Below are 12,650 nucleotides of genomic sequence, written 5' to 3' on the forward strand. Positions count from 1 at the left end.
AATATCACAAATGGAAAGACACATTATAGCATTTTACTTGGATTGCATTAGGTTAATTAACGTCCAATAAATGTTTCCAATTCTGACTATCCTTGGATCTGCAGAACACACAAGTGTAATTATAAATTTTGAGTAGTTAAAAAAAGTAGTAAGTAAATAATTTGAGCCAGATATATTAATATTTTCTGTCAGTATTTTATTTAAATGCATTAAATATTTATTTAAATATTTTTTACTTCTACATATTACACAGTGCACTTAATCATGCTGTGGTAAAAAATCGGCTTAAATATCTCCTTGCGCGAATATCTTGTTGCAAGAACGAAAAGAACCTCGTACAAGCCGCGTAGAACAAAACTCTGACACCTGACCACGTAACAATCCTGCGTAAACAAATCCTACTGAGAAGATTAAAAAGGAAACACCCAACAGACCTCACAAGAACATAACCTAACAAACACGATGATGGTACCCCGCTGGGGGTAGCAACCCACATGTTATATTAGTATACCGCTATAATATTTTACCAAATGTCCTACTGGACAATTTGTAAAATTCAAATAAATAAATAATAATAATAAAAAAATCCTACTAAGCGTTAAACCTGCTTAAAAAGCATGCGCAAATATGGAACTTTCGGGTAGAGAGTATTAATGTTTCCTCTAATCGTCTATCTTTATAAATAATTAATAAGCAGTAGTTCATATTAGCGACGTTTATGCAAATTTCATACACACATTGGTCCTCAAGTGCGCAGAACAAAATCATACACGCACCGCGAATGTTCTAAAAATCGTAATCCTTTTATGTTACTTTTTATGTTTTATGTTAAATGTTCAGTATGATCTTATCTGGTGCTTCAAAGAGTCGTACAATGGAGCCGCACATTTTACCGTTGTTTCGTGAAGTAAAACACTAACGCAGCGACGAAATTCCTTTATTTGAAATCTTTTGTTAATGAAAATTTCATTAACACATTGATGAGATTTTCCTGATTGAAATAGCACCAAACACGGTACTATTATATTGGTGCTATATAGATGTAGTATCGTGGACGAAAGGCCTGGGAAATATCGGACGAACTATGAACAGTGTCGCGAGAGCCGAGGCGCCGTTGGGCCCATCAATGTGTCATCGGTCTTTTCAAGTGCATAGTTTCGTGGAAAAGACCTACGTGACCCTGGCCACGAGCGTCTGCGGAACACGTGTGCGGTGGGCCTAGGAAAAGGACAACAGAATGCGACAACGGCCAGAAAGGGTCAGTCGAGAAACAGAGTGCGAGTTGAGAAACAGAGTGCGAGCGGAGGAGCCGAGTGCGAGTCGAGCGGAGACGCAGGTTGCGAGTGGCGTTGCCGAGAGAGTGTGGATTGCGCTGTGTTCTGTACGTTTGGTATGAATAGTTCAAGTTAAGCCACAATCGTCTTTTCTGTCTGATTAACATCTCTATTGTCCACTCTTTGTGAACATATTACATCACGATATTACACAGATAAGAAAATTGTAGAGTTGGATAACATACGATTTGATACGATACGATGCGTTTCGCACAGTTATTGCCACTGGAATGCTGAGAATAATGGAAAAATGGCTGCTCTCGGCTATTGTCAATTATTTCGAATAACACTAACGTTCGTATGAAGTATAAACATGATCTCGGAATAAGGTCTTAGTTCCTCCCGTGATTAGAATGAATTCACTACTTGCTGTGTTAACAGCAGCCTCCTAAACTTTTGTTCTACGCCAATTAGGAACCGAGACAACTTCTTTTTAGGGAAAACACAATTTTGGAGGAAACAAAATTTTCTGTGTTAAAAGTTAGAAAAAACACGATATACAGAAGTCTAGTTGAAATAACAGAAAAACAAGTTTCGGTCATGCAGATCTTAATCGATGTAAATCCAAAAGAATTTTCCCAAATTTTATGACTATAACAGTCATTTTGTAACAGTCTTCTTAACTAGTGGAAAAGTCTTTTACCCACGAAATAGAAAGAGGAAGTAAAGGAAGATAAAATAAAAAAAGCGCAGAAGAGGAACAGTGGAAGTGAGAACGTATGAAAAACGTCGAAACTAACATCCCGTGTAGATCCCAAAAGATTGCCGGTTGAGATCGTTTTTCCTTGCAAAATAGTTACACTGATTCGTCTAATTCATTGCGCCTACCTTCGGCTGAATAATTGGAACAATTTGGTAAATTATTTACCGACGCTCCTCCTGTTTCCCTGCCACGCTTCGTCTATCGTTTCTCCTATTTATACGATATGCTTTTTTCAATTTACGATTTAGAAATATTCATAGGTTTCGCGGCTGGTCCCGTTACGAGCTTTTGTGACGTCAGCTGAGTGTTGTGCGATAATCCTCGCGCTTTTGGCGACGTCCGCTTGCGCGATAGAACTTCTGGCGCGTCTGGAACTCGACAGTTAGCGTGAAACATATATGGAATATTATAATACGTCGAGTATGTTTATAAATATTTATAATTATTCCATGGATTTTGGAAGTCTAACTAAATACGAAGGACTGTAATTGTAAAGGAATAAAATACCAAAACTTTGGGATCGACAAATTTAGAATCTTAATGCTTGGGATGCCAAAATTTAAAAGTCCAAAAGCATAAAATTCCAAAGCTTAAAATTTCGGAATCCCGAAACTAAAAATCGTAGAATTAATTAAATTTATTAAAGTAAATTTATTAAATAACTTACGAAATAACAAAAAACCTGTTGTTACAATATTGGATATAACAAATTATAAGCTACAAATAATATAGATATAATAGTTTAAGAAATAACAATAGAATGTAAACTGAATAGAAAGAAGGTTAGGAAATTAGTAGCTATGGATGACGTTATATACAGATAGCTTAAGTGTATAAAAGAGCTACGAAAAACGGTCGGCAGCATCACAAAAGCGATTAGAGTTTGTATACGTGAACGATTGACACAATTATATATAGCTTTATGGCATAGAGCGTGCAATGAGTTGTAGGTCCTATCCTTGGAGAGAGCGACTTCCCGATTGAACGGAACATAACATTGCAACTGGTGTATAATATCGATCGGTTAATTGATAATTTTGTAAACAAATAGTACATCAGCTATCTATATCCCTGAACACATTTCAATGAATTTACGATTGTAATATCTATACTACAATTAGTTTATTATTGATTAAACAAGAAACGATGGTTGTTTAACGTGAACTAATCACAATAACGTATTATAATTAAGACAACTCGATAGTTAATTCGAAATTATTGAGACCATTTTGTAAGAGAGCAGCGTCATCAGCACAAATAACGGCGCTGTCATCTGCATAAAACAGGAATTTACTATACGTAAAGATAGATAATGAGGCATGACATTATTAATAAGGAGTAAATAAGAGTAAATAAACGTTCTTCTACACCAATGTTTCAATATATGAATGTTTTCTGCAATTATTATTTTTCTATATTTTTAAATTCTTAACGCTTTGCGTTCCAAGGACTTTTTTCGCTGGGACTGTCAATTCGAGACAATTTGCTGCATATTTAGTGTATTTCTTACAGCTAACATAAAATGATTTCACATACAAATTAACATATAAAGTTATTATATTTTAATATTTTATGTATGTTTACTTCTCAAATGTTATCTTCAAATTAAGCACAGAAAATAAATTAAAAATATACAACGCGATCATAAAACTAATCTAGACGTACGGAATACCACTATGAGGAACAGCAGCAATGAGCCATATAACCAAAATAGAGACAATGCAAGCAAAAATTCTCAGAACAATAGTAAACGCCCCATGGTACGTTAGAAACGAGGACATTCGGAAAGACATGGGAATACCAATGGTCAAGGAGGAGATTAACAGATGTGCAAGAAGGTACAGAGAAAGAATAGCAACGCGCCCGAACCGGCTGGCAGCGAAAACGATCAATACATCAAACATAAAAAGAAGATTAAAAAGGATACACCCAACAGATCGCACAAAGGACATAACCTAACAAACAAACACTCACCACACTAAAGAAATAAATCAATCAAATTCGAAGTTGGTATCCCACTGGGGGTAGCCATCCCCATGTTATATTATTATATCACTAAGCTATAATATTTTACCAAATGTCCTACTGGACAAATTGTAAAATGTAAATAAATAAATGAAAAAAAAAATTTTGTGTTGCGGTGGTACATATACTGGTGACAACTGGAAATAGTCGCTGCTAGTTTGTACTGTAACGGTGGTTGCTTGAATATATTCCTTACAAACTTGACTGTGTAAATGGTGTTTAATGTCGTTTATTATTATTACTGCGGTCCCTCCGTGTGCTTTTCCTGAGCAATGCTTGGTATCATATATGATGTAGTACGGTATTTTTAAATAGTTTTTTATAGTGAAGTGTGTTTCTGAAACAAGTAGTATATTATTGTTGTACAGGAATGTTTTAGTTTCTAGGGCCCTTTTGTTGTAGGCCGTTAGAGTTCCAGGCTGCTATTTTAAGCGTGTCCATTTTTATTTTTTGCTTAGCGTGTTTGTGAGTAGTTGTAGCATGAGTGTGATTTGTTGCGTTTGCTGTTTAAGGATTGCGTTTTGTTCACTTATCATTTTTGCTAACATTTCCGTGTTTTTAATGGATAGCTTTATCAGTTCTTTGATTTCTGTAGCGTCGTCGATGGTGTTCATATGTCAACGAAATTTTACTACACACAGTATCAAAACATAATAACACATGCTATTTCATAGACACAAAAATCATATCTCAAAGTATATATATGCATATAAATTTTATTTATATAATTTTATATATTTGGTATTAAATATATAATTTTATTTATATATTCGAAGTGGCACGCTTTCAAATGGGGAACGTATCCTATCTTAATACTTAATACGTCAATGCCGTCAGTAATCAGTTTTGACTAAAGATGATTTTCTATGAAAATTTCAATCTATAGTAATATTTCGTTCGTTTAAAAAGTTAATAAGTTAATTAATATTCGCTAACTTTCGATAATATACGTTTGTACTGTGAAATATTAAAGGATGAATATTAGTAATGATAAAATCATTTTTATCAGTCATTTGTATACAGAAGAAATGAAGCAATAATTTCTTAGTTTTATCTCTGATGTTTATAAAGCACTTATAAAACATTGTATTACAGTTATACTTTCATACTACACATGACTAATGTATTATTCTGTGACGCAATGATTAAACTTTTTTTAATGTGTTAGTGCATGTATGAGCATAGACGTCCTAATGCATCAAATAGTTAAAAAACCTCAATATTGATGGCAGCATTGTCTTTTGTCATTGAAAGTAATTCCATTTGCATATCCCGTAAATTTATTTTATAAACAATAGAATGGAAAAAATCTTTGACGAAATAAAAATCTTAATGTCGTAATTAAATCACAAATTAATTATGGTACTAATGTTTCGTTTAGGCGAAAGAAATTCTATTAGGGAGATTCTATTAGATGAAGAACAAAAATTATTCATAAAACAATAGAAAGTTGGAGAGTAATGACGATGATAATTAAGATAAAAACATTAAACTTTGATCTATATTGACTTCACAACAAAAAATATATATAAATCACACGTGCGATAACCTTACTCGTGTCATTAGATAAAATACTTTATTCATTGGAAACTTTACCAGAAAAACTAAACTAAATATCGATATGTTTTGTGTATAGAAAATGACAATTGATGTATACATAATTTTTTAATAAAATAAAAATATTTCGCAATTAAAAATTTTAATTCCCTAAATTGTAATAAATATGTACCAATATTCATAGCTTGCAATAGGCATTAGCATAATTATAGGCAACGTGTTATTCTTATAGAAACAAATTCTGAAAGAAATAGTTTTCTATCATAATCTTTAAATGTAAATTTATTATTAATTTTCGTTTCACGTAATGATTATTTAGTTTCCTCAGTTTATCCTTTTAGTCACTTCTTCGTTATTTTAATCGATTGGATGAAGAAATAGAGATGACATCCTGCTTCACAGAACAGCGTTTTATATAAGACTATCGATATAGTTTCCTCGTATCAATTTTTTAATTGAAGGTTCTCATCACCTTCTTATAACAATAATTTTCTAATAATTCTAAGATTATTGTAATAAATGTAAAATTCGTATTTGAAATTTTGTCGTTTATAGTTTAGTGCAACTGATTCAAGAAACTATTTAAAACGCATGTCCATGACATTGTGTATGGTTGTTAATTATTCACTATTTTCTTGGTGCTTACCATAAGGCATTAAAAGTATTAAAAATATAGCAGCATAACCAGATTATGCCACCTGGAATTCATAAATGGCCATCAAATCATCGAGGAGTTATAATTGTAGCACAGCTACATATGTATATGTTTCATTATTATCGTACGTAATTGCAAGTTTATAATTCGTCTCGTTATCTCGACGAGAATGGTAAATGTAATTTCTGTATTTTCCAATTGGAGAGAAGGAAATAGTTTATACTGTATCATTACATTTATCATTTCTCCTGTGCAGCAGCTGACCTCGAGAAATCGCGTCGAACTCGCTTTATCGTTCTCCAGCTTGAGTCCTCCTGCATAAAAATAATATAATATTATTCTAAAACAAAACAGAAAAATTCTTTTTGGTGTTATTCAGTGCATAGTTCCATTCGTCCTTATCAGTTACGAGTTTAATGTCGCATAGCAACAAGAGCTATCCAATTCCCAATATAATTACATATCAGCGTAATTAGAATTGAATTAATGCGAAATATTCTCTGTTAGCGCCTCAACCTTGCCCTTCCATTTGTTTCAATTTATAAAATCATTGACTCACATTTAATATAGTAATAAGAAGTATGAAAATTCATGTACCACCAACACCTTGATCATTCGCCTATTTAAATTTTATCTAAGTGTTATTAAATATTATTATTTCAATGTTGTGTTACTGGAAAAAGATCACGCAAGGAAAATAACCATTATACTCGATTAATTAAGACGTACAATTGATTATACAAAGCCACCAACAAATCCTCATACGTAGGATCATTATGAACTGCAGCGTAACCTTCACTTCGGATAGAGAACAAAAATCTCGTGTCAGGTAGATCCGGCAATGTCGTTCAGAAAGGTGTACTATTCAAGAAATTGATATACGAAATCTGTCGATTGTGCTCATTAAGTATTATGATTTGTAGATTTTGAAACGGGCTTTTGCGAATGTTTTAATCAATGATATATACTCATATTTTTCGCCGAATCTCCTTCCTTTTGCAGATAGAACATTTAGTGATTTGTTGTTTTTTCAAGCATATTGTGTGATATTATAATATTCTTTGCTAAGAGCTAATGTAATTCATATACGAATGTTATATATATTTTTTATATGAACATACTATTGATAAAGAAATTAAATTATTCTAAATTATATATTGCCCAAACCAAATGTTGTTAATCAAGTATCATCAAGTGTATTAGTCAATCAAGTATTAAACTTTCAAACTTAAAAATTGTATGTCTAACTATAAATTTATAATGCAATCTGAGCAAGATTAAATAGTATACTCATTAATCAGGCATTTCATCGGACTTATAAATTTTAATGATATTTCAAATAGATTTTTCTGTATTGAACATTAATATTTATGAGTTTAGAGGTACGAATCTTCAAAAGACGAGAATTTATAGATCTATCTCTATTTATGCACGTCATCATTCTGTCTAAGAATAACCACTTTTTTACTCTTGAATGTTTCAAGAATGGAACGAATTATCTCGATATATCTTTGTCCTTTTTTAGATACTAACAAGTACTCTCTTTTATTATATTCTGGTAGATGACCGGAGGCGAAATATCGATGAGTTTCCATACGGGAAATACAGCAGCATTTGCCATCACCCAATGGAGGGAGAAATCATGGGACGTGCCATCGTCAATGATTGTAGCTATAACTATAAAAACTCGAGATACATTTAATGCGTATTCAGTTCTTAGTGAACATTCGTACAGATCGTGTTTACTCGAGCTCCTCAAGAACTCTTAAAGAAAGATGCGCTCGCCCGCTATCATCTTTACCTTCTGTCTAGTCGGTGCTTTGGTAAATTTTGAAATCTTTTACTCTTCTCATTTTTTCTGTTATCATTTTAACTGCAATTTATTTAACCTTTTTAATAAATTTCTTTCTTTTACATATAATATTATTGTTTTGAATTCTCTGAATAAAGATATCTTTATCGTAGTCGTTGTATAATGATTTTATTAATTTTAATCGTGCGACTTATCTGTCTTACGTCCTGGAAGTGATTAAGAAGATTTTTAATTGAAATAAACAATAATTTCGGAGCTTGTTATTACATGACTAAGGCGATGTATAAGAAAGAACTCAGTGGCTGCAAAAACAGAATTGTGTTAACATCAAGGATGAAAGAAATATAATAATTGAAATATAAAATTTCTTCTTTTTGAATCTGTTGAAGGAACTGATAGCTCTAAAAAGTTAATTGTCATATCAAAAAGAGAAAAGAAAGAATTCATATGTGTATTTTATACTTACAAACTGAAAACATTAATCATTTAAACTACTAATAACATTTCACTAAATATTTATTTCAAAGTCTTTACAATATATACTGATATTTTCAGGCGCTCACAGAGGATCAAAAAGCCAAATTGGAGGAATACAGGACAGCTTGCACCACAGAGAGCGGTGTCGACCCACGTAAGTGGCAAACAACGAAACAATTGAACAGAGAACTTTAATCAATATTATTCGATTTTCAGAGGTGGTAGAAAATGCAAAGAAAGGCAATGTTGCTCAGGACGATGAAAAACTTGCTTGTTTCTCCTTCTGTATGCTGAGGAAGATCGGAATCGTAAGTAACGAAATTGTGTAAATTGACTTATAAAAAATATTTGTATCTATATTTGTATTCCTTGAATCAAATTATAAAAAACAAAAGGACTGAGACTTACAACAGCTACGAACATAGATTTAAAAATCAATCGTTCCGGTGAAGAGCAGAAAAATATCAAGAGCGTATCTCTGGCCTGACAGATAGATATAACAGTTCATCGCTGTTTTGTTCATAAGAAAAAATACCGTCCCCAGTGTATTTTCAACCAATCGCGGAGAGACGCAATCGCGAGGAGAGACGTCAACGGGAGTCGTAAATTCCCGTTACGATTATAATAATCGACACCACGAGCTGATCGATCCCCTGATTTCCATTAAGATAATAGGGGCGATTCAGTTATTATAACACTGTGATTCACAGGGTTATAAGGTTTTTATTTCCAACACTTAAGTTGCACTGTTGAGTAGGTATAAATCGTAGATGACAATTTGTCGCACGAAGATAAGATAGATATGCACAATAGACCAAGGCTCTTATAGTTGAATTTAGTACGTTAGTGGACGTAGCACTAGAGGATACTTAATAGAGGAAGTGAATGTTCGGTAATCCCGAGAACCGACTTAGATAGATAATGTGAGTTAGACTTTTCGTGCTTAGACTTTGTAGAATAAGTACTTGACTTTTCTAGCGGTATAGAAGAAGTAAAGTACAGTGACGATGCTGTATCGGAGGAAAGCTAGCGATGGGTGTGTCTAGCGCACGGGAACATCGGATTTGTTCATGACAGTTTTGGTCAGGAAAGTGAGGGCAGTATACATTGCTCCTGATTGGATAAACGTAGGTTGCTGGACTAGGAAGGGTCTTAGCCGCCCTCGATAGAAAGTTGCTAGTGGGAAGCATCGTCCGTGCGAAAAACTAACTTTCCCGTATCAAGCCGTAGTAGACAATACTTTTTAAAAAATGATTTAGAAAAAAGATATTTGTTGTGTCTGAAGGACCTTAGCTAGCAAATTACTGGGATTTATGATGGGTTCTTAAGACTATTGAGGGTACGCAGTAAGGATGAGGGGACATCTGGTTTCCGTCTGGCCGCGGTGTATGACCTGGTCTAGGTAGAGGGTCGTCCGACGTAACACCCAGTAATACATTTTTCCACCTTTCATATTATACGAGATATACAGCTTATATACATTATTTCTCCTCGCAAGTTGATTACATTGTTTATCAGTGGTAAACAGAGACAAATTTTTAGATGTTTTCATAAAAAGAAATAATACTAGATTTTCTCGTGCTATCCTAAAAAGTTCGATTTAAAACGTTTCGCCTTGATTAAAAAGGATTATAAATGCATGGAAAGGAAATGAATACATGAAACATTTTTTTTTTATTTATTTATTTAAATTTTACAATTTGTCCAGTAGGACATTTGGTAAAATATTATGGCTTAGTGGTATAATAATATAACATGTGGACGGCTACCCCCAGTGAGATACCATCTTCGAATTTGATTGATTTATTTCTTTAGTGAGGTGAGTGTTTGTTTGTTAGGTTATGTCCTTTGTGAGATGTGTTGGGTGTTTCCTTTTTAATCTTCTTTTTATGCTGGATGTGCCGACCGTTTCCGCTGCCAGCCGGTTTGGGTGCGTTGCTATTCTTTCTCTGTACCTTCTTGCACATCTGTTAATCTCCTCCTTGACCGTTGGTATTCCCGAATCTTTCCGTATATCCTCGTTTCTAACGTACCATGACGCGTTTACTATTGTTCTGAGTATTTTAGATTGCATTGCCTCTATTTTGGTTATATGGCTCATTACTGCTGTTCCTCATAGTGGTATTCCGTATGTCTAGATTGGTTTTATGACCATTTTATATATTTTTAGTTTGTTTTCTATACTTAGTTTGGATTTTCGACTTGTTAGCCAGTACATTTGTCTCCTTGCTATCTGCATCTTGTCTATTATTGCTTTAATATGCTGTTCCCATGTGAATCGTGTATCTAAGTGGAGTCCTAGGATGGAAAAATTTGAAATCAATTTTAAGACTTATATATTGATTAAGTGTCGTTTATTCCTTTCTATGAGTTATAATCTGAAATCCTAAATTCTTTTCGTATGGCACCCTATATATAGAAGAAAATAAAAGAAAAATGTTTTTATTTCTATTGCACAGATGGACGAGGATGGAGACATCAAGGAAGACGTTGCCAAGGAAAAGATGATAGCAGGCGGATCGCCCGCGGACAAAGTTGATAATGTGGTCTCCAAATGCAAACACATCAGTGAGTAGGACATCGTTGTTAAAAATGTTGTCTCTATTTTAAATATTAAATAAAAATTTAGTAAAGCATTTACGATACGAACAGGATTATTTAATGATTCTTATTTTTTGTCATCATAGCTGGTCCCAACAAGTGCAAGAAGGCTGGTAACTTGATGAAGTGTTTCTTAGAGAACAAGAGCTTCAACGTACTTGAAAGCAACTAAAAATTAAACTGTTGAAAGAAAATGATTTAATTCGCAATTCAACACATTTCGTATTTTAAAAAACACAAAATATTTGTAGATTTATATTAATAAATTATAATACTTTAACACTATTACTTGAGGTCTTGAAGCTTTGTTCATCTATTCACCCAGAGAAGCAATTTATTTCTCCATTTTGCTCACGTATCTCCAACTGTTATATGTCTTATATAATTATTTATCTCTGTTACGAAATTTATGTTAGAATATAAATCATTCTGCTAATTATGCAAATGGTTACAATGTAATAAAAAACAGAAATTAAAACTTGGATCCATAATTTAAATATTGACATTTTATTGAAATATATGTCGGGGAAGGGTCAGGAATAAAGTTGTGGGCGTTTGATGAATTTTAATTGGAATCGGCTATCATCGTGTTATAAGGAAGGTACGGTTTGTTAATACGAGTATGGATACTATCGACTCGACTATCAATCGCGGCGGTTGGACGCTCGCGATATTAGTGATGTTGGTCTTAGGTTCAATAACAAATCTGCGGTCAACGGGATGATAGATGTACGTGCTCACAAAAATCTAAGTCGGACTTTTTACGAAAACATGGAATACCCACCGAGCGTACAGACACTAAGTAACTCGCTAATACGACCTCACGAGAGAATGACTCTCCATCGCGATGATGCTGCAGAGGAAAACTATGATGGGGTGTGTCTGAGGACACGAGATCATCGGATTCGTCGAGGATAGCCTTCGTTCAGAAGGCGAGGGAATTTGGCGTTGCTGCTAATTGGTCAATCTTCATATCGGTGGTTAGAAAAAGATGCTAGCCGCCCTCGAGGGAAAGTTGCTAGTGGGAGACGCCGTTCGTTGAAAAATAGGTCTCTCCTATCTTCCCGTAGCTGGGACAAAGACTGTTTGTTTGAAGGACTTTAGTCAACTATATTCTAAGATTTATGACGGGCCCTCAGGCTAGCTGAACATGTACTCCGGAGACGCATCGACATCTGGCAATCATCTTGCTCGAAGAATAGGGTCTGCGTGTAGCGAGCCACGGGACAGAAACCGTTGGAATGTTTACTGTCATGTGCCGCCACAAATATTTCTTTTAAGAAAAGCTATAAAATTACTCCATACCTTTGTTAGACAAAGCGTTCATCCCGTGACGGCTACGTTCGGCGACTGGCTGTCGCCTTGAGCCCAAGCTCATTATCACAACTCGTGAACAATTACAATCGGATTGAATAACTACAATTGTTTAATTACAACTAGAGTAGACTCTAGATTACAATATTGCGGGATTATCCAAAATTCCAA

The 12,650-nt window shown here is 34.0% G+C and overlaps 1 protein-coding gene across 1 annotated transcript; it reads left to right on the forward strand.

Moving 5' to 3' along the window:
- The first annotated feature begins 7,951 nt into the window (after positions 1 to 7,951).
- LOC117216268 (general odorant-binding protein 56d-like) lies at positions 7,952 to 11,450 on the forward strand. Its single transcript, XM_033462849.1, has 5 exons — positions 7,952 to 8,097; positions 8,643 to 8,718; positions 8,781 to 8,872; positions 11,024 to 11,132; positions 11,252 to 11,450. Exons 1-5 carry the CDS (start codon positions 8,050 to 8,052, stop codon positions 11,335 to 11,337), a joined length of 411 nt encoding a protein of 136 aa, XP_033318740.1. The 5' UTR covers positions 7,952 to 8,049; the 3' UTR covers positions 11,338 to 11,450.
- The last annotated feature ends 1,200 nt before the right edge of the window (positions 11,451 to 12,650 follow it).

This window comes from Bombus bifarius, unplaced genomic scaffold (assembly GCF_011952205.1).
Source record: "Bombus bifarius isolate JDL3187 unplaced genomic scaffold, Bbif_JDL3187 scf7180000010269, whole genome shotgun sequence".
NCBI lineage: Eukaryota > Metazoa > Arthropoda > Insecta > Hymenoptera > Apidae > Bombus > Bombus bifarius.

Coding starts and splice junctions, on each gene's coding strand:
- LOC117216268 (XM_033462849.1), top strand. CDS start 8,050: ATGCGCTCGCCCGCTATCATCTTTACCTTCTGTCTAGTCGGTGCTTTG. Junction 8,719..8,780: donor AGAGAGCGGTGTCGACCCAC/GTAAGTGGCAAA, acceptor TTCGATTTTCAG/AGGTGGTAGAAAATGCAAAG. Junction 11,133..11,251: donor CTCCAAATGCAAACACATCA/GTGAGTAGGACA, acceptor TTGTCATCATAG/CTGGTCCCAACAAGTGCAAG.